The sequence below is a fragment of the Limulus polyphemus genome, unplaced genomic scaffold (assembly GCF_000517525.1).
Source record: "Limulus polyphemus unplaced genomic scaffold, Limulus_polyphemus-2.1.2 Scaffold845, whole genome shotgun sequence".
Classification (NCBI taxonomy): Eukaryota; Metazoa; Arthropoda; class Merostomata; order Xiphosura; family Limulidae; genus Limulus; species Limulus polyphemus.
This window is the reverse complement of record NW_013666455.1, coordinates 228,388-248,197: the sequence shown is the minus strand read 5'-3', so window position 1 is coordinate 248,197 and position 19,810 is coordinate 228,388. Positions and strand designations below refer to the sequence as shown.

The 19,810-nt window shown below is 30.6% G+C and overlaps 1 protein-coding gene across 1 annotated transcript in view; it reads right to left on the bottom strand.

Moving 5' to 3' along the window:
• The window catches only part of LOC106460832 (twitchin-like), a 248,186-nt gene that overhangs the window by 11,679 nt on the left and 216,697 nt on the right, over window positions 1–19,810 (bottom strand). The window contains exons 114-128 of the mRNA XM_022387633.1: window positions 19,410–19,575; window positions 13,694–13,815; window positions 13,192–13,230; window positions 12,689–12,754; window positions 12,206–12,299; window positions 11,182–11,385; window positions 6,933–7,074; window positions 6,454–6,653; window positions 5,912–6,064; window positions 5,462–5,507; window positions 5,052–5,132; window positions 4,154–4,259; window positions 2,076–2,193; window positions 686–858; window positions 230–275 (exon numbers count right to left, since the gene is read on the bottom strand). Coding sequence (XP_022243341.1) covers window positions 230–275; window positions 686–858; window positions 2,076–2,193; window positions 4,154–4,259; window positions 5,052–5,132; window positions 5,462–5,507; window positions 5,912–6,064; window positions 6,454–6,653; window positions 6,933–7,074; window positions 11,182–11,385; window positions 12,206–12,299; window positions 12,689–12,754; window positions 13,192–13,230; window positions 13,694–13,815; window positions 19,410–19,575 — 1,756 coding nt within the window. The remainder of the gene's footprint in view (window positions 1–229; window positions 276–685; window positions 859–2,075; window positions 2,194–4,153; window positions 4,260–5,051; window positions 5,133–5,461; window positions 5,508–5,911; window positions 6,065–6,453; window positions 6,654–6,932; window positions 7,075–11,181; window positions 11,386–12,205; window positions 12,300–12,688; window positions 12,755–13,191; window positions 13,231–13,693; window positions 13,816–19,409; window positions 19,576–19,810) is intronic.

Below are 19,810 nucleotides of genomic sequence, written 5' to 3'. Positions count from 1 at the left end.
AATTACGTTACAGTGAAAAAACAATAAACTAGAATAATTCTATAAACTAGTAGTATTTGTATAGTATATCTTTTCTTAGAAGAAATAGTAATAAACAATAGTTAAATAATATATATATATATATATATATATATATATATCCAAACACTGTAATAAAAGAAAAAAGTACACAAAACCAGCTCATGTGAATAGGAATTATAATTAAAAGACCATTTAAAACATATCTCACCTGACAGGTTCATCCAGTTTCACTTTTGGTATTTCTCTAGGTATAGCTGTAATGAAGCAAATCAAAGTTTATCACTTGTTAAATTATCATGTGTACAGTTTTCGCTTGCTCTACAGAAAATAAACATTTAAGATTTTATGTTGCTCTTTTAATTAAAAGTAATTTTTCTTCTTTTGTTAATGAAATCTTAAACAAATATACAACAGCAAAAACTAAAAAAGGGAAAGAAAAGTCTTAAAACAAATTTTCTTACTATTAGAAAATTTTTGAAATTCTTCTATTCAGGGCTAAATAATAATTTTTGTTTTGTTTTTTAACTTGGTGAATGTTATTAAAATATGGAGATTTCAGATTTTTTTTTGTAAAGTAGAAATAATGTTCATTAAATAACAAAGATATTTTCAAAGGTCAGGTTTTCATCAAACTACTGTTTTTCTATCCACAATATATACTTACACTGTACATTCAGAAATACTGGTTCTTCTCTAAATCCATAATGATTTTCTGCCCTGATGAAATATTCACCACGGTCATCTAGTTTACATCGATTAATGATGAAGAAAAAGTCATTATCCTGATATCTCTTCATGTACTTGACACTCTGTCTTAGTTCTCCAGTGTCTCGGTACCTGTATGCCAGATGATTATATGATCATCAGATTTCAGTTACCCATACCTTAAAATTTTGGTAAGTTTTCTGTACAGGTAAACAACAAAGTTTTTTTTCATACTTGTATGCTAAAATATGGGTATCCAATCATTGTAAGTTAAGTTTTACACACATGTAAAGAGTCAAGTAATTGTAACTGTAAACCAACGACTTAAAAGCTGAGTAAGGTAGGTTTTACATACACACAAAATTTCTAGTCTTTGTGAACCATGGTACCTTCCATAGGGCAGTTGTTAACTTTTTATTTTTGGTGTGTACAAATTCTACCACCATGCTGCTGATCATTTTAATGGTTGTGATTCATAGTGTGAGGTATTATTGATATAACTGTTATTAAAATCTTACTATTAGGGACAAAACAATTAATAGCCTAGTGTATTTCCCATTATGTGTACTTTAAGAGAGAAAAATGTTATGCGTTTCATTTCTGACCACAATAATCATATAAACACGAATGATATAAAGTTAACTAAATTATTAATAATTTTGCTCCACTGCAGTGAATGTCACACTAGAAAGACCATTCTATGGTAAATAAGTTAACTAAGTTGAATGACATCGTATGATGTTAGAGATAGCTTTGGAAGAAGGGATCTTGGATTTGTTAGAAATGTTGTAATATCTTTACCAAAAGTTTCATCCAAACTCCAATAGCAGGGGAGACGAGATCACATTTCTTTTAAGCAAGCTGGTGAATGAGGGAATGTTAAGTTTTTAAATTGTTTGACCACTTCAGTAAGCTTTCCCATAACTTAGCTATTTTGAATTCAGTTTAAACTTCAGAAAAATTCTATTCATAAGATAACTAATAAACAAAATTACTTTCCTTGAGACATTTTATGAATTACAATAATTCACAGTTTTACATGGAATAGTCCATTGGACACCTTATAACTAGTTCCATCTAAGAACTTAAGTGTCTTTCTATATATTATTAGAATATTTTTCTTGTTGCCTGACAGATAAGGAATGAGAAGGAATAATGTTTTGTGTGTGTTTTATGACAAAAAATTTGCAGAAAATCAAATTATTGATATTTAATAATAAAATCATACTAAACTAATAAAATAACATCACAACATTGAAAGGCATACTTGATGCACTAAGTATCATGATTTATTGGACAGGCACACAGAATTGGTATATAAACACTTAACTATCCTACCAAATTCTTACCAAGTAACAGTTGGAGGAGCTACTGCTATGACTCGACAGTAGAATTTAGCAGCTTGACCTTCATAAGCAAAAGTACTCTGAGGGCGAATCACAAATCTCGGAGCTGCTTGTCTGCGATCTGGAGAACAACCAAATTCAATGTTATTGATGTTTTCTTGTATTAAGTTAAAAAAACAATTATTTATCAAATCCTTATAAAACCATTTATATTTCACTATGGTCATAAAATATAAATTCTCAAAGAAATACTGTCTAAAACTGCAAAAATTACAATTTTACAATTTACTAAAACAAACTTGGATAAAATCCTCTAGAATCTTTATACTATTATGAAATCAAGATTCAAACACGCTCAGTCTTAAAACTGGCATTACAACGATTACAATGTTTAGTGTGCACTTAAATTTACATACAAGATAGAAAAAATCAAGAAAAGAAAAGACATAAATAATTGGTATGTCTAAGTTAGTCTAAGTTCAGAACTGAAATATGAAAGTAGACTTTTTAAAACTTCCTTAACTATAATTTCCCAGCATTTTACTTTAAGACATTGCCTCACAAAATTTAATTTTACTATTGTTTCTTATATATCTACATTTAACTAATATTGAAAATGAATGATAGCCCAACACATCTCATATGGTAAAAAATGAATTGGTGGGTGGCACAAATTCATCATCCATATCCTCAACTTTCCTTTTTGAATTCATGCTCTACACTAATTTGGCTATAATAGTATCTTTCATAGAATACTGGATATTGTATCATTCCTCAGGTCATTAAGAAGCAACACATAAATCTGGAAATTTTGATCAAAAGTACTGATATTCTAAAAACAGTCTCAGAATCTATGAAACAACATCAGTGTAGTAAGGCGTTTGGAATGACCTGCTAAGGGTAGTGGACTTAGCTGTAAAGTATGTGTGATGAACTGTTAAGGGTAGTGGCCTAAACTCTAAGTCCACTATCCTTAGCGGGTCATCACATGTATCTCACAGCTTAGATTACTAATCTCAGCAGGTCACCACATACACCTTATAGCTTAGCCCACCACATTTAGTAGCTCATCACATGCATCTTACAGTTTACTTAGGTAATGAAAACCATGAAATTTTGATAAATTACATAAAATGTATGCTAAGTATTTGTTAAACAATTGAAAAAGATTACCACATGTAAAGACAAAAGCAAAAGACTTTATCTGTTAATGAGTTAAGAAAAGCAAAAACAAATTTGGTTGTTGTCTAGAGAATCTTTTTTCTTTGGATTCAGATATTTCTTCTGTACAAATCTGTTTGATACTCTTTGATTTGTGAACATAGTCTCTTCTGGGTTATTTCTAGATGGTGAGGATTACAGAACTTTACAGAAAACACAAGTAAATGAACATTCATCATACAGCCATCTTCTCCTGCTGAAGTGATCAAAAACTGATAATGCAAGCTGGTGAACAAACATCTGCAGTTTCAGTGCAATTCTTGAACACTCCATGAATGATAAACAAATTTTTTCTTACACACACTGCCAAAAGATCTATAGGTATGAGAGTGGTGATATAATCAGTCATTCAGATTTGTGAATGAGCAATCAATATTCACCAACTTCCTTGTTTTGAGACACAATTATTTGTTTACTTTCTTATGGTATACGAATCAAGCATGAAAGTTGAACATATGATCAGCATAATGCAGCTCCAAAGTTGATAATACACTAATGAGCTGTACATATACTGGTGTATACCAACCCACTGTTGGTCAATGTTATTGAAAAATAAAAGGTTGTAACCTCAGGGTGTTGGAATAAAAAAAAACATTTTGTTACAAGCCATGTTTGATTAATTTGATTCACAATTATTTGTAAACAAACTGTCAAGCAGGTTATATTATAAATATGTCATTATGAACATTCAAGTGTTTTCAAAAAGTTGTGTAAATGCATACTGATTTTTCAGGTTCATGCCAATAAATCTTGTAATCCATCATGTACTTTACCTGAATTATAAGTATTGTAATGTAAACTAATTTTAACATATACTTGAAATCTTCCACATACACACTTAGTATTAATTAAACACATACCAAAGAAGAAATCGTGAATACTGTATTTTTCCTCTTGAAGTTTTCTGAGTGAACTGTAATTGGCAATGCGTCCAATTGGGACAAGACAAGAGTCCCAGTAATCACCCTGAGAAACAAACATATATGTTTAATAACAAAAAACATCAGTAAAAGCTGCATTACAGATGAGGTTAAAAAGCTATCTCTGTGGTACAACAAAAAATAAAACCATTAAATTAAGAAAAATTACATAAAGTATATGTTAAGTACTTGTTCAATACATAAACTCACGATGTATCAAAACAAAATTCCTTATTTATAGTTGAGGTATAAAAGCATTATATGAAGCTACTTTACTAACTCCAGATACTTTACTTCTATATTAAATTTACATGATTTTCACCACCCTAATAAGCTAACCTGCATTTAAATAGTTTTATCCTCAGGATGCTACTACAGAGGGATTCTACATTAAAACTGGATCAACATAAACTTCTTGTACCTCTTGCAAGAACTTAAAATTATCTTTAAAAATGTATATTGTTAGTGTATTTTGGAAAAAAGTTAACAAAAAGGCCTGCAAAGGAATGATTTAAAATTCTAATACTTAAAATATCTTTGCTTAACTATACAACTTTTTTATTGGTGGGAAAACCATAAAACTGATCATCTGATGGTCTAACGCTAAATTTATCTTTCTTAAGTCTTAGTATCTATCTCTGTAGTATATTATCTCTGATTCTGAATAGGATTATAGATAACTTACTTTTGCAAACATAGTTTTAAATTATTAAAACTAAAAGCATTATCTGGAATGTTGGAATTCAACAATATATTTGTTTAACAATTACAAGCATCATTCCAAGATTTGCATTACGAGTTTTCATTCATTAGGCTAATACATATGTTACAAACTTACATATTTGGCCCTGATACGATCTCTGAACTTGATGTATCTTCTGGTGGCAATTGGAACTGTTGGTGCCTCTGTGATATCACCCTAGAAACAAAACATTATATATATATATATATATATATAGTCTCTATAATATTCAAAGTGTCCATTTTTTTATTTTAAAGAAACTAAATATTAAAGTAATACAACCCTGTTTTAAACTAGATTTGCTTTAAAATTATAAAAATAATATATATTTTTTTTTAGATATTAAGAGATGCTTCAAATTAAATTATTAAAAAAATAGAATGTTTTGCTGGTTTGAGGAAATTTACTATTTAAAAAAAATGGGAGAGTATGAAATCAGAATATTTTTTTACCTTATGACAGAAAATGGTTTCTTTTTTTATAACCCGTTAAACATTTAGACATACCTTAAGCCAAGGATGGTCCAGACACTCATGTGCAGTTAATCGTTTTCTAAAGAAACAAAAAAAGAAAATTTAGGGCTTAGGACTTATTTTTATAGTGAAACAAAATATAAGGTGGTCTAAAAATTCCTGTCCAAGCTAGATGGCATTTACTATCTAAGTATTATTATATCTCACTCTAAACTCATTCATTCATAAAAAATAAATAAGTTAAAAATAAATGACTTGCACAACAAATTAAGTTTCACATCCCACAGTTATTAAATCTGTATATTTAGAAATGAAAACTAAATTTTCCTAGAAGCAGTTAAACTAACTTCATTATTGGAATACCACCTGTTTTGAATATATTTTCAGATTTTGTTTTGAATATTTTTTCAGACAGTCATTAACTGTTAGTTTGATATATTACACATCCATCACTTTAGCTATTAATATAAATAACAAACTCACTCTTTATTCCTGGTTAGCAGTTTTCGAATAAAGTCCTTAGCAGAGTCAGAGACATTGGCAAAGGCTTCATCATCAAAGTCCCAGTCACATGATTTGACATTCTTCAGTGTATCAATATCATTTTCCCCAGCAAATGGTGAAAGACCACTGAGCCTAATAGACAACAAAAAACTCTTTCAGAGCTCAGTAGTTTTTGAATCTTCACAGCCTTCATGAGATTGTGGTCTCTTGGTTTCTTTAAGTTCATATACATATATATATATCATTGGGGGGTGGATTATTAAATAACACATATCATTTACATGCTTATAATAATATTACAGCAACAAGAAAACATAACAAAGTTTGGTGCTAAAACGTTTACATATTTGTTGTAACAAACAGGCATAAAAGTAGTAAACAGAACTACTAGTAGTTGAAAACAGGATTGTAGAAACTGTTGTTTCAATTAGAAAACTACAATTTACCATTGTTTTATCAATCTACTGAATTAAAATTTGTCTCTCTACAGCCTTGATCATTAAAACTTATTGAATGCTTACAAGACATATGCTAACACTCCAACAGCCCACATGTCTGTATAGAAACCAACAGGCTCTCTCTCTACTATCTCTGGAGCTGCAAATTCTGCTGTGCCAGTAGAAATCTTCACCACCTCATTAGGATCCAGCTTTGTGGCAAGCCCAAAGTCAATCAGCTTAATGTTGCTGCTAGCTTTAGTCTGGCACATAATGTTTTCAGGCTGAAAAATAACATGTTCAGAATACATTAATTACAATAGAAGTATATCGGTATTATTCATAACTGTCTAGTTCCCAATATAATTATTCTCATTTTAAAAAATATTCTGAAGTGTTTAATTTAAAATTCCATTTAGTGTATGACAAAACTTTTACATTTCATGTATTTGTTATCATAAAATTTGAGACTTAAATTTTTATAAGTGGTATATTTCAGAGAATTTATTAGAAGAACCTTTAATGCTGTAAATGAAAAACTATAAGAACTGCTAATTCAATACCTTGACATCAAGATGGATAATGTTCTTTTCGTGCATGTGCTTTATACCCTCACAGATCTGTCTCATGTAGTTGATGACTTCAGCTTCAGACATAGTGTAATCTTCTGATGTGATCCTCTCAAACAGTTCTCCACCAGACATACTGTAAGATTTGGCTTAGATTAGTAAAAAGAGAGGGTCCACTTTATTGGATCATTAATACATTCTATTTTATAGGAGTTTTGCTATAGCCAATTAAAATAAACTTACAGTTAATTACCCTTAGTTTTAAATGACAATAGGGAAAGAAATAGAGAAATTTATTTTAGAAATTTTTTCCTTCTTCTAGATATTTGGTTCAACTATGAAAAGGAATAGTCAGGGAACAGTAATGACACCTATCTGGTTATGAGAAAGTTAAAGTATTTTGGGGTAGCAGTTTCAAATAGGAAGGGATGGTGATGATTAACTACCAATTTATTTTAATCAGCTTTTATTATATGATTGATTCTGAGAAATTCATACCTAAACATGAAACACATACAGAGATACCATGAGTGATTACTTGTTTTCTATATAGTCTACTACAACCAGCAAGCTAATTAAAATAAAAAAATGTATACATACAAAGGGTTGAGCACCTTCTATTGAAAATAATTTGAATATATATAAATTCAGGACACATCTTATGTATCCACAAAATTTCCTTAATGCATAGCATTTTTTTGCTATCTGCACTCCCCAAGATGTTGAACTGTTTAGAAGTCACTGTTTACAAGACTGTGACACAAATGTCATAAATGTGCAGATAGCAAAGACATGCTACGTACTAAGGAAAGTTTGTAGATACACAAGATGTATCCTGAATTAAATGTTAATTAAACAGCTTCACCTTTGCTCCTGAATACATAAATTCTTAAATCACATGACAACCACAGTGCATATAAAGTATCATAACTAGATTTTACCACAGTTTGGCATTTAATATGTAATGTGATGCCATCAAAAATTGAACACTTTTCAAAAAAGGTAAATAACTGTGAAATTTAAGCATATTCTACCTTTGTATTTTCATATAGTATTATTTTGATATTTGTCAGTTATTCTTGTACATGAAGTTTTCACTTAACACATAATCAAAAAAGCCTGTGTTGCAGCTAGTTGTTGCAAGAGATTCTTCAGATTTTGCATAACATAAAGACTTGAGGGCATCAAGATGTTAGCAGCACGTGTGCCACATTTGACAGGGTTCTACTGGCCATGTTTGAGTTGAGACATCCAGCACTCTACACAGTGTGCTACTCAGAGATAAAGCCTCCTAAACAGGATACATTTCAGCAGAAAATCGTTAGTTCTTCCCTACAGAAAAGTCTTGGATATAGCTGGTCCACTTCCAGAATGAGGTTACCTGTACATACATGTTGTCTTTGGCTACTTCACAAAATGGGCCAAGGCTTACCTACTGATTGATATAGCTGTTGGTAAAGTATTGGATAATCCAGTTCAGAGCATCTGAAGAGATCCACATTGGATTAGAGAACTAGCTTCAACAGTAAACTGTTCTTTAAGTTGTGTAAAGTGTTAGATGTATTGAAGACATACTTAGACTTCTCAACCCCAGTCTGGCAGTTTAGTAGAATGGTTAATACAGACTTTCAAACATATGCTTTCCACGTATGCTACTTCCAACCAATCTGACTGGGAACAGCACTTACCATACATCGTAATGGCATATTGTGCAACTCAGAAGAAACCAACAGAACCATATCTTGTGGTCTGAGAAGTTGTGTGGTGGGAATTCTATGGAGCACACTGCATGGTTCTTGCTGGACTCTCTCCATACACCTCATGAGTGTATAAAGCTTCTCCATGTGCAATAAGGAAGTTGTGTTTCCTCTGAGTGTATATTCAGTAGTACCAGCACAAATATTAATTTTGACTTATGATAATTTTAGCTGAAAAGTCTTGGTTTGGCTAAAGTCTGTTGTCTACTATTATTTAATGAAGCCTGACAAGAAAGTTTGATGGCTCATAGATGGTAGCAGATTATAGGATTGCAGATACTGAGTTGTAGCTTTGGAAAGTCACCCCAAAAAGGTTACAAATATTATTTTTGTGACAGGTGGAGGCAGTCTGTTTTAAGCTCTTGGTTTACATGACTAAGCATAATGGTGATATCTGTCTATAAATAAATAATCATATGCGTAATCTTAAACACATGAATGAACATTACATAAAGTCATTCACAAGTACTTTATAAAGACAAATAGATCAATTACACAAAGAACACAACAATTAAACAGCTTGTGAATAGATAAAAAGATTTAATCTGTATATTAAAAGCTTGTGATATGAGGTTAACTATGATGTGTAAAGTATTATTTGAATATACAGTGCGCTTGTTATTTTCATAAATACTTGTAAGAATGATTCAATTTCAATATTGAAATATTCAGAAGGTAGTGAATTTTCATGGAAAGATAAGGGCAACAAAGAAACTCCTCCTACGTCTTAGAAAAAAGTGGTGGGTAAAATTATCAACAGTAAATGAAATTCACAGAGAGTAGCTTGGATATCATATCAAAAGAAAACATTGTGTACCCAATATTTTATTTGGTTGTGATAGAATATTTTTAATCATGCAGATAGAAATATTCTATAAGCACATAGTGTTTAAATATTTTCTTAACTTTGTTTTCATGCAAGGGGCAATTAAAGATACAAGAAAATGCAGGCTTAAGTGTACTGCCTCAGATGGAACATAACACTTTTATGGTGAAACTTTGTAATTCACGCCTAGCTAGTAATAAACTTGTATCTAGAAGAAAGTTGCAAGGGAGAGATAAAGTAAACATTGATGGATCTTAATGGTCAGAGGTACAGGTTAGTATCTGCTAACCCAAGTCAGGTCATGTGTAGGAACCAGTTTTGCAGTCCTAACCTCACTCCTTTCCTGCTGGACCCAAACTTTGTTTAAGTAACAACCAGATGTAGAGGAAATGCGTCTGAGTAAAAGGGTAAGCTGTGTTGACCACCTCACAGGTGTTAGGGAACCATCGGATACAGACAATATAGTGTGCGAGAATATGTGAAGCCTGTAGAAATGTCATCTGACCAAGGTAATTGCTTTAATATTTTGTCTGTAGAGATTTGTCTGGGAATTTCTAAAGATTTTACTGAATAAGACTGAGTGAAAGGTGATTTTCATGCACAAAATGAAAATACTTCTTTTCATCTTACACTTTTTATATCTCATTTCTGTAACCTCTAGAACCTCCTAAATGAACATCAAGTTTTCAGTTTTTTTTATACTTTATCTTTTATTTTCTCTACTCTAAAATTAATTGTAGAAAAATCAATGTACAGTGAAAAGAAAAGTTGAAAACTATGAAATAAAATAAAAGTTTTTGTACTAGAATGACAGCAGGTTGTTACAGACAATTACAATTATTTGTCCTAATAGCTTTAGCTTCTAATCTTTACACATCTTCTTTTATTTAATTTTATTGTTTTATTGTTCTTCCACCTCTCAGTACTGTGCAAACCAAGAAATCATCCAGCCAGAAGAGCAGAGAGCTTAGGGTAAACAAATTATCAAGTTATGTCATGCTACACTAAATTGAGTGTGTTTTTGAAGAAACGAAAATTTTCGTATATATATTTTTTTTCCATTTAAGTTTTCTTATCTAATGTAATGTAAACAGTTACTTCTGTTAAACATATATATATATAACAATAAATATATATATATATATATATAAAAACAAGAAATTTAACACTTTACTTCAAGGCCAAGTCACGAGATGCACTGCCTATAGTTTCCTATAAAATCAAGCTGTTGAAATAGATGCTGGTAAACCATAATTCTCATACATTAGATAGATTATGGAATTCCTGCAGGGAGGATGTGTGTGCTTTGGACATGAGAGTTTTATGGCTAAGCCTTTTGCAATCGAAATTATACTATATGGCTATTGTCAAGATGCATGGTTGTCAAATAGAACATAACTGGATGTAGCATTCAAGGACTGTAACAATACGGTTGAGGCTCAAAAATCATTTTAATATAACATAATAAGCTTCTTCACAAGACCTCCAAGTACTGTGACCGATTCTCGAGACACAATATCATACTTATAACTCAAAGATATGTATGACATACTATAATGTGTAAACTTGTGAATACAAAAAATGATATACATCTTGAACATACTGATGGTTTACTTTACTATACCTCATACAATTATTAACATAAAGACATGGTACTCACAACTCATAGATAAGAACCATCTCATCTTCATCCTCAAAAGCATCATGAAGCCTGATAAGTTTAGGATGGTGAAGTTGATTCATTATATCAATCTCCTTTTTCACTAGTGTCTTCTCAATAGGGTGAGAAACAGGTATGAATTTGGCAGCAAAAATGTTGCCAGTTTTCTTTTCTCGACACCGGTGAACAACACCAAAGGCTCCACTGGTTAAAGAACAAATGTTTGTCACTTGTTAACTACAAGTCTAATCAACATACCAAATATATTTTTGAACCATTGAATACAAAAGAGTGTAGATAAAATTGTAGCATAGTTTGGTTCCAAAGATCCTTATTTGTCTCTCAAAACAGTTTGCTTACTATTAATTGTTAAGAGCCATTTTTGCTTTAAAAATTGTTGTATAATAATAGTAATAACAATATAATCTTTCATGCAAATTTATTTGAAAAAAATAAAAATAAATAGTTTATAATGTAAGATTTTTATCAGCATTGTTTGTTTGTTTGTTTTTGAATTTCGAGAGCTATCTGCACTAGCCATCCCTAATTTAGCAGTGTAAGACTAGAGGAAAGGCAGCTAGTCATTACCACCCACCGCCAACTCTTGGGCTACTCTTTTACCAATGAATAGTGGGGTTTACTGTCACATTATAATGCCCCCACGGCTGAAAGGGCGAGCATGTTTCGTGGGACGGGGATTCAAACCCACAACCCTCAGATTGCGAGTCAAGCACACTAACCACCTAGCCATGCCGGGCCTTTTTATCAGCATATTCAACAAGAATGAAACATTTATTCCTACAAGTATCTTAAAATGACACACTGATTCCATGAATATATAAAAATAAGGTTTTATTACAAACCAATAAAGCACATAACATGGTGAAAAAATATGCAAATTATTTGCTCACTTAATGTCTTTTGCTTAGGTAATTGTAATCTTTTCAACATTTACATTAAGCATTGTTTAACAAAATTTAGTTTTTCTATGAAGCTACCCAAAACAGCAAAATATTCTACATACACTCCAATCTCTTCCAAGATATCGTAGTAATCATATACACTCGAGGTTTTCACATCTACTGGTTGGGGAATGTACTTTTCAAAAATATCAAAAACTAGAAAACAAAGAAAAATATCTTTCAACAATCATGAGATAATCTAGTTACTGTAGTGATTCTTACTTAACACTAATTAATTTGAAGTTATTAAAGCATTTTATAACATATCAGTGTATTCAGCAATTATATAAGCCACAAATTAACAGTAACAAAATATATTTTAGAACAATTAAGCATAAAACTTGAAAGTTAAAGTAATAGAAGAATAGGGTAAACTTGTGTAATAAAGTACATGCATTTAGGACATTAGACATATATCTATTATCTTTCAATTTGTTTGTGATGTTGAATTTTATAACTTTTTGAAATTTAAATCTATGTAGTATTTATGAGAATTTTATTTTACTGAATGTAGAGAACATAAAATGTTAAAACCAGTAACTTACCGAACTGATCATAGTTGAAGATTTTCCCTTCTGCCTTTCCTCGGACTTTTCTACCAGAAGCATCAACTGCAAAATGACAAATCAGAACATTGAATTTGTGAAACAGTCTATTTACTTATTATATTTTTGAAGAAGCATATTTACAACAGTGGATCTAAGCTGTAGTTACTATACAAACACTTAAAAAATATTCAATTCATTTCATCTAGTGCTTTATGAGACTTTCTCTTTTCGTTATTAATGTTCTGGATTATGTTATATTGTATGCATGCCTACACAACACATTTAAACAAAATATGACACATGAAACCATATTTTTAAAAAAAAAGAGGAATATTATCAGTAGTTAAATGCTAATTTCCTATTGTTGTTTAAAGTAAACAGGCATTTCTTAAATTGGAGTCAACTAACAAAATATTAATATGTATATTTAGATATATAATATTGAAAATTAATATTCATCTGATATCAGGTTTTATCCAAAATTTTAAGCTGGTACTTACCCATATAGTTTTTCTTCTTGGCCTTGTCTTTTGAAGAAACTGAAACAACAAGTAGAGGTTACATGTATTATATTATTATATGTGCCTCCAGATAAGTAAAAAAGTCAAAAGTGAATTAACAGTTTCACTTCAGTAACAGGGGTTATTAAAATTCATTCAGATTTTAATGCAAGCTGAGTAAAGGTTATTCTAAATAAAATAACCTAAAAACAGCTATACATTTTAACAAGAAATCACAACAATGCACCTAAAGGACACGTGAATTTACTATTTATTTTAATAAAAGATTTCTAAAAATATTAATATGTTTGTGGTTGCAATATTCAGATACACTAAGGTCTATATTACAAAATGACAGCTATTTTAATAAAAAAACATTTTGGGAATTTATACAGTTAAAGAGTCACCAATAAATGTGTCAAAAAATATATCTTTGCTTGCTACAAGTAATTTATATAATATAAATGTTAATATTTAGAAAAACAGTGTAGAATTTACTAACTTTTCGTTGTAATCAGATCAGTTGGTTGACTTGGCTCACTACGTCCAAAAACATTCTCAGCATAAACTCTGAATTCATACTCTTTCTCTGGATTAAGCCCTGTGATTGTAAAATTGCAGAACCTAACAAGAAAACATAAAACAGAAACAGTGAATCCATTTCTTCCTTTGAATTAATTCTGTACAGTAGTAGAGCTTTAGGTATTGTTATGAACATTATCCACACAAGTCTGAATTTAAATTCTTCCAAAAAAAATTACCACCTAAGGAGACACACAAAAATTACAATGATACAAAAAAAACATAAGTAAGAATATTAAATTTTATATAATTGGCATAGGAAGGGGGAAAAAATATTACAGGTTGAGGAGTGACATCGACAAATTTTGATGTTTTAATGCCAGCTTTACTTTTGTAATTGTCTAATTTTCACAAATTCTCAATTGTGTTTCACCCTAAGATTATTTAATTATCACAAACGTCTTCACTGGTGATAACAAAGATACACTTCTTTAAAACACATCATGCAATGCTTCACGAATGCTCAAATTTCTCAGGAATATGTTCTTTTATATGAGTCAACAGCTACTAGTGGTAAAGATATATTCCTCAACACAAGCAGGCAATGTAAATTTGGAGATAACAAATGATTTTTTTTATTCTTAGAGAACACACCTTTAAAAGGAAAGACATATTTTAGTTTTTGGAAAAAATTTAAATATACATCAAATTTTCATCTGTGGATAAACTCTGCCCAGATTAAAACCATTTTTTTTCTTATATACTGTGACTGTTATCATAAATATAGTGTTACGACAGTGGAAGTCATGTGACGCTGGCAACACATCATGAGATTCTCAAAGGATCTTGGCTTTTCCTGGCAACTCTTGACTGTTCTAGGAGCCCTCTTTTTTTTGTATATAAGCCCGGCATATAAAGCGGAGAGACATTTGCAGATAGACAGATATAGAGACAGATAATTGAATCAAGTAAGCTGTAGTGACCGTAAGTAAAGTGCGTGAATCGTTGTGAATTATAGCATGTGTTTAAGTCCAAGTGACTGTGGAAATTCTGTGTATTGCAAAGTTGTATTGAGAAAAAATAAACTAGTTTTATTTAAGGAAAGACTTATATTGCTGAAGTTCCTCGGGAAGAATTTTTTAGGAAAATTAACAAACGACCAGAGACGTAACAATAGTAATACTATTCATTAGCACTGGTTTCTTGGCCACATCAGACATTTAAAATTTATGACTGTGTAATCAATATTTCCAAAATTTTTTAAAGCAAACTATTTCATAATGCAACATATAATAACAATCCTATAAGCTTGATTAATAAGCATTACTTATTTAAAAGGTGGATTGAGAAGAAATGTAATAATGTGTTATCACAATGCATAATTAAGCAACAACACAACAAATGAAACCAGCTTTGCTCATACAGCAGGAACACTCATTTACAAACAAACCTTAATTTTATATAAACTGGAAGTTTTGTGGAAAAACAACAACATTATTTATTAGAGTTCTTAAAATGATACAGTGTTAATTGCATTTGTCTCTTCTGAAGTTCTTATATGACATTTGTTGGTTAGTTAGCATTTATTTGTGCAAAGCAACGAAGCATAATTACACCAAACAACCAGTAGTAAACCAGATAATAAAGTAATAAAAATAAAAGAAAACAGGGTAAAAAGTAAAACATGAAAACAAATCAAAAGTCAAACAATGACCATAAATGAAGTTAAAAATTAAACAGAATTAAAAATGAAATTTGAAAGAATGCCCCGTTTCTTCTCATACTTATGAGAATTTTGACACAGTCAGAACTCACATTAGTGGTTTCACTTTGCCTTATTTTTGTTACTGTAATTCAATAAAAAAATCTTACCATATATCTAAAGAAGAATATAAAGGCCTTACTGAACTTGAAAAATTTAATAAATTGATTACTACAAAAATTATTCAAGGAAATTAGATAGCAATTTTAAATAATAAAGGTTATATTAATAAGGTTAATTATATATTAAATTATAATTTGTGAAATTAAATATAGTAATAACACTAACAAAAAAAATTGCAAAGACATTTACTACAGTTGAAAAAGATGAAATTATAAATGAGTGAATGTACAAAGAATAATGTACAGTTTGCCTAAAATTCAGGAACTAGTATTCATGTAAGGTCAAACAGTCTCAAATATTGACAATTAACAATCATAAATTATCGGGTTTTCAAGTAAATTTTCTTCAGGAATATAAAAACTAATGAATTTACTGTCAAAAAGCTTAGAGTTTCAAACTCTGTCCAGACTGTGTATCTACAACCAGCTTTGACTGAAATACTTTATTTACACTGCCCCACTGTAAGAAACTATTGACTTGTTCAGATTTTTTTTTTTTTCATCTTCAGCTAAGGAATCACATAACAAAACAATTTATGATAAAGTTGACAGAGTCAGTGTGTGATATAAGCTTACACCTGCTACAGGACTAATCTATTTTAAAGTTTTAATGAGATACGATGGTTAAAACAATGTACAGGGTGTCCCAGAAGTGTGAATCCATAGAAAAAATAGACATTATATTCTTAAAGTTAAACAAAGACATTTCTAATATCTATTGTACATATTTCAAGAAAGAAAATACCCTGATGTCACAGTATATCAAGAATTGATATGTGTATGGCTGTTAATGGCATGTAATTTGAATAATAAATAAATAAAGAATAAATTGTGTGATTATCCCTATGGGTTCAGACTTCTGGGATAACCTGTACTATTGAATTGAAGCCATTTTACTTTCAAAAATAGACAGGTAACACATTTAATTTTTATCAGTCACAAAGTCATTTAGGTGGATATTCAGAAGATTTGAATAATAAGCAATCAAATATATAAATTGCACTTGAGAGTAAAGAGGAATCTTGCTTGCCATTTTTAGATACTTGGATATCAATAAAACGTGCCCTGATATTAGGTTAAAGGCCATGAGGGCATTAACTATGGCAGAAGTAGCATGGTTAATATATTATCACATATTGTTTTTTCTACTTTCACTCACAAATTCTTAGAATTATTAATGTGGTCTTCTTCTGTTGATGTTGTGTTTGTTTGACCTGCTTCAGCATCAAGAAGATTAAAATACTAATGATAAATAATCAGTGTTAAAAACAATATAAATAAATAACATCGTTTTATTACTCCTTACTATAATTCTGATTTGTAAGGGACTTAAATAAAATTACAGTAATTACAATTCATTTACACTGTTACATATCTTCTTGTTTGATAAGTTCCGGTAAAATTCTTTCCGAGGGAATTCAGCAATACAAGTCCTTTCTTGATTAAACCAGTTTATTCTTCCTCGATACAAACTTTAGCACACAGTAATTTCACAATCAATACATTTCTCGTCACTTTAAACTTAACTACTTTTATAATATACGCTATAAATCACAGCGATTCACAATCTCAATAACTTTCCATGACTACTGTTAGTTTTACCCATACATTCCATTGCCACTGGCTTTTACTCGCCAGGCTTATATACTATAGAAGAGGGTTCATCAAAATTCGAGGAGTTCCCTGATAATTCGAGAAACTCATTCACGCATGCGCTAGCAGCGTCACCTGACTTCCGCTGTCATAACACCACCATAACAGTTGTTGTTCATGAAATTGAAGATATAAGTAGCACCTCAACCACTACGATATCTGTTGTATGCAAGCCAGCCTCCTGAGCCCTAGTATTGGGTGAAAGGTCTCGTCGGCACTGGATATAGCAGATATAGTGTGGTGTCATATTACTGCATATTATTTTTTGCTTTAACTTATAAGTTCTTAGAATGTATAATCATAATGCAACATCCAATAAGTACAATTAATAAGAGATGTGACAAAAGTCAGTTTAAATGCTTTAGAAACAAAAACATTAAAATGAGCACAAAGTCAGTTTATAGTATGCATACAATTATCAAAGAGCTTATATTAACAATTTCCAAAATGTAATGAGTTTGATAATAATTTCCTTGATAAGTTTTAATTGACCTACCAAAGAAACCAATAATAATGGTATTACCATACTTAGGACAACAGTTACAATGCTTAAAAAATAAGTCTGTTTTAATCCTGGGCTGAGTTTATCCACAGACAGGAATTTGATGTACAGGGTGTTCACAAATTGTTGAACCATTTTTTGCTTGTATAGAATAAGAAAAATATGAGATAAATAGTTTCAAGTTAGAGCATGTGGGAGACTGATGTCTGAAGTTTTCTCCCACTAGTTTAGATGAGGATATGTGAATTACGTTGTCTATAATATGAAAGTATATACAGAATATAGCAATGTTGTGTGCCTGAATAACTGATTACTCTGAAGATATTGGCATGTATGTAGGATAAAATCGATGATTGCCTGGACATCCTTTGAGTCACAAATGGTGTACATATTGAGTTGTGTTAATGATGACATTGGACACAGACAAACCTGAGGTGTTATCTTCCATTATACCACAAATAATAGTTGTTTATCTCACACAATTCTCATTCTATTCTATTCAAGTAATGATGTAGTTCAATAACTTATGGATACCCTGTATATTTAGGCCTATTATAAGAATATAAAATTTTTTTTGCATGTTAAGAATTTGATACCTTAAAAAAAAATGTTTATTCACCTACTTTGCATGTTCTGTTTGTGAATGATTATATGGGCTCTACCAATAGATGTCTGTTGACATGCAGTTTGAGAATTCATGTATTGTATGACAAGATTTAACAAAGTGTAATATTTTTATCACTAATGAAAACTTTGTGATTGTTAGTCGTAAGCTGAGGTTGAAGAGAAAGTGAGAATTTGTGAAAATCTGACAATTGTTATACTGAAACCAACATTAATCCCAAGGCATTTAGATACTATAGGCAGTATCAAAATACTGTTCCCAGCAAAACCTCTGCACTGTTACTATCAGTAAACATGTACAAACACAAACACACATACATATATACATATATATATATATATATATATATAACATTGTTGATCAAAATGTTGTAATTTCTACTAAACTTCTATCTTTGTAAGCCTATCTGTGTCTTATTTGAAACTGTTTAAATTTAGAAAAACTTGATTGGCCTTGTTTTCTTCTTTACAATCAAGTTCCTTGAGCTCAGTAGAAGCTTTTTTTATATTTCAATGAATTACAGTGTCTACATCTATGAACACAATTTCCAGATCAATAAGGCAAGCACTAGATAGTCAGTTCAATGGAAAGTAAAATGGAAATAAAAACGTTTGTTGATTCTGTCACTCTAGACCTACTTCACTTATCCACTAAAGATGGCTCTGGTTAAATGATATAAATTTGGCAATAACACTTCTCCTCAAAGTTTAAGATTGTTTTATTCCTAAAACTAAATAAAAAATCAATATTCAAAATATTATTAATATGAGAGGGGCTAAAAATAAAGGAACATAAAGCAAAAACAAACCAATTAAGGAGTTAAAGAGTGAGAAAGTAAGAAAAGCTTTTCTCATACTAAATCAAAAAAAACTATGGACAGTGATTATGATTCAAAACCAAAAAATTTAAAATAAATTTGGGCTACAATAAAGTGAAAGCTGTCAGTTTTTGTATTTTGGACTAATGCTAAAATAAAGTACCATTCCAAAACAATTTCAAGAAAACAACTGTACTGACAATAAAGATACAAACCTGGAATGGCCACAGCGGATCCAACTTGTCATTGGAGCCTCACGTTTTTCCACAAGATAGTTAGTTACATGACTTCCACCATCCCAAGATGGTGGCTTCCAGGTTAGTACTACTGATTCTGCAAAAATACCTTCGATTTTGGGATAGCGTGGAGGGTCTGGTTTATCTGTATGAATAAGAGAAAATTGTTGATGAAGTATAAAAAGTAGATACAGAAATAAACAGATATTAGCAATAGTTTTATGTATGAGCTTCAGGTATCTTTGTTTTCTGGACAGAAATGGACAGAACTGATTCCTAGTGTTAATAGCAACACATTTCTTATATTGCATCACTAACTAACATAAAAAATGTAGAATAAGCTCTAAGTTACAACAGAGTAAAATATATTTAAAGTATCA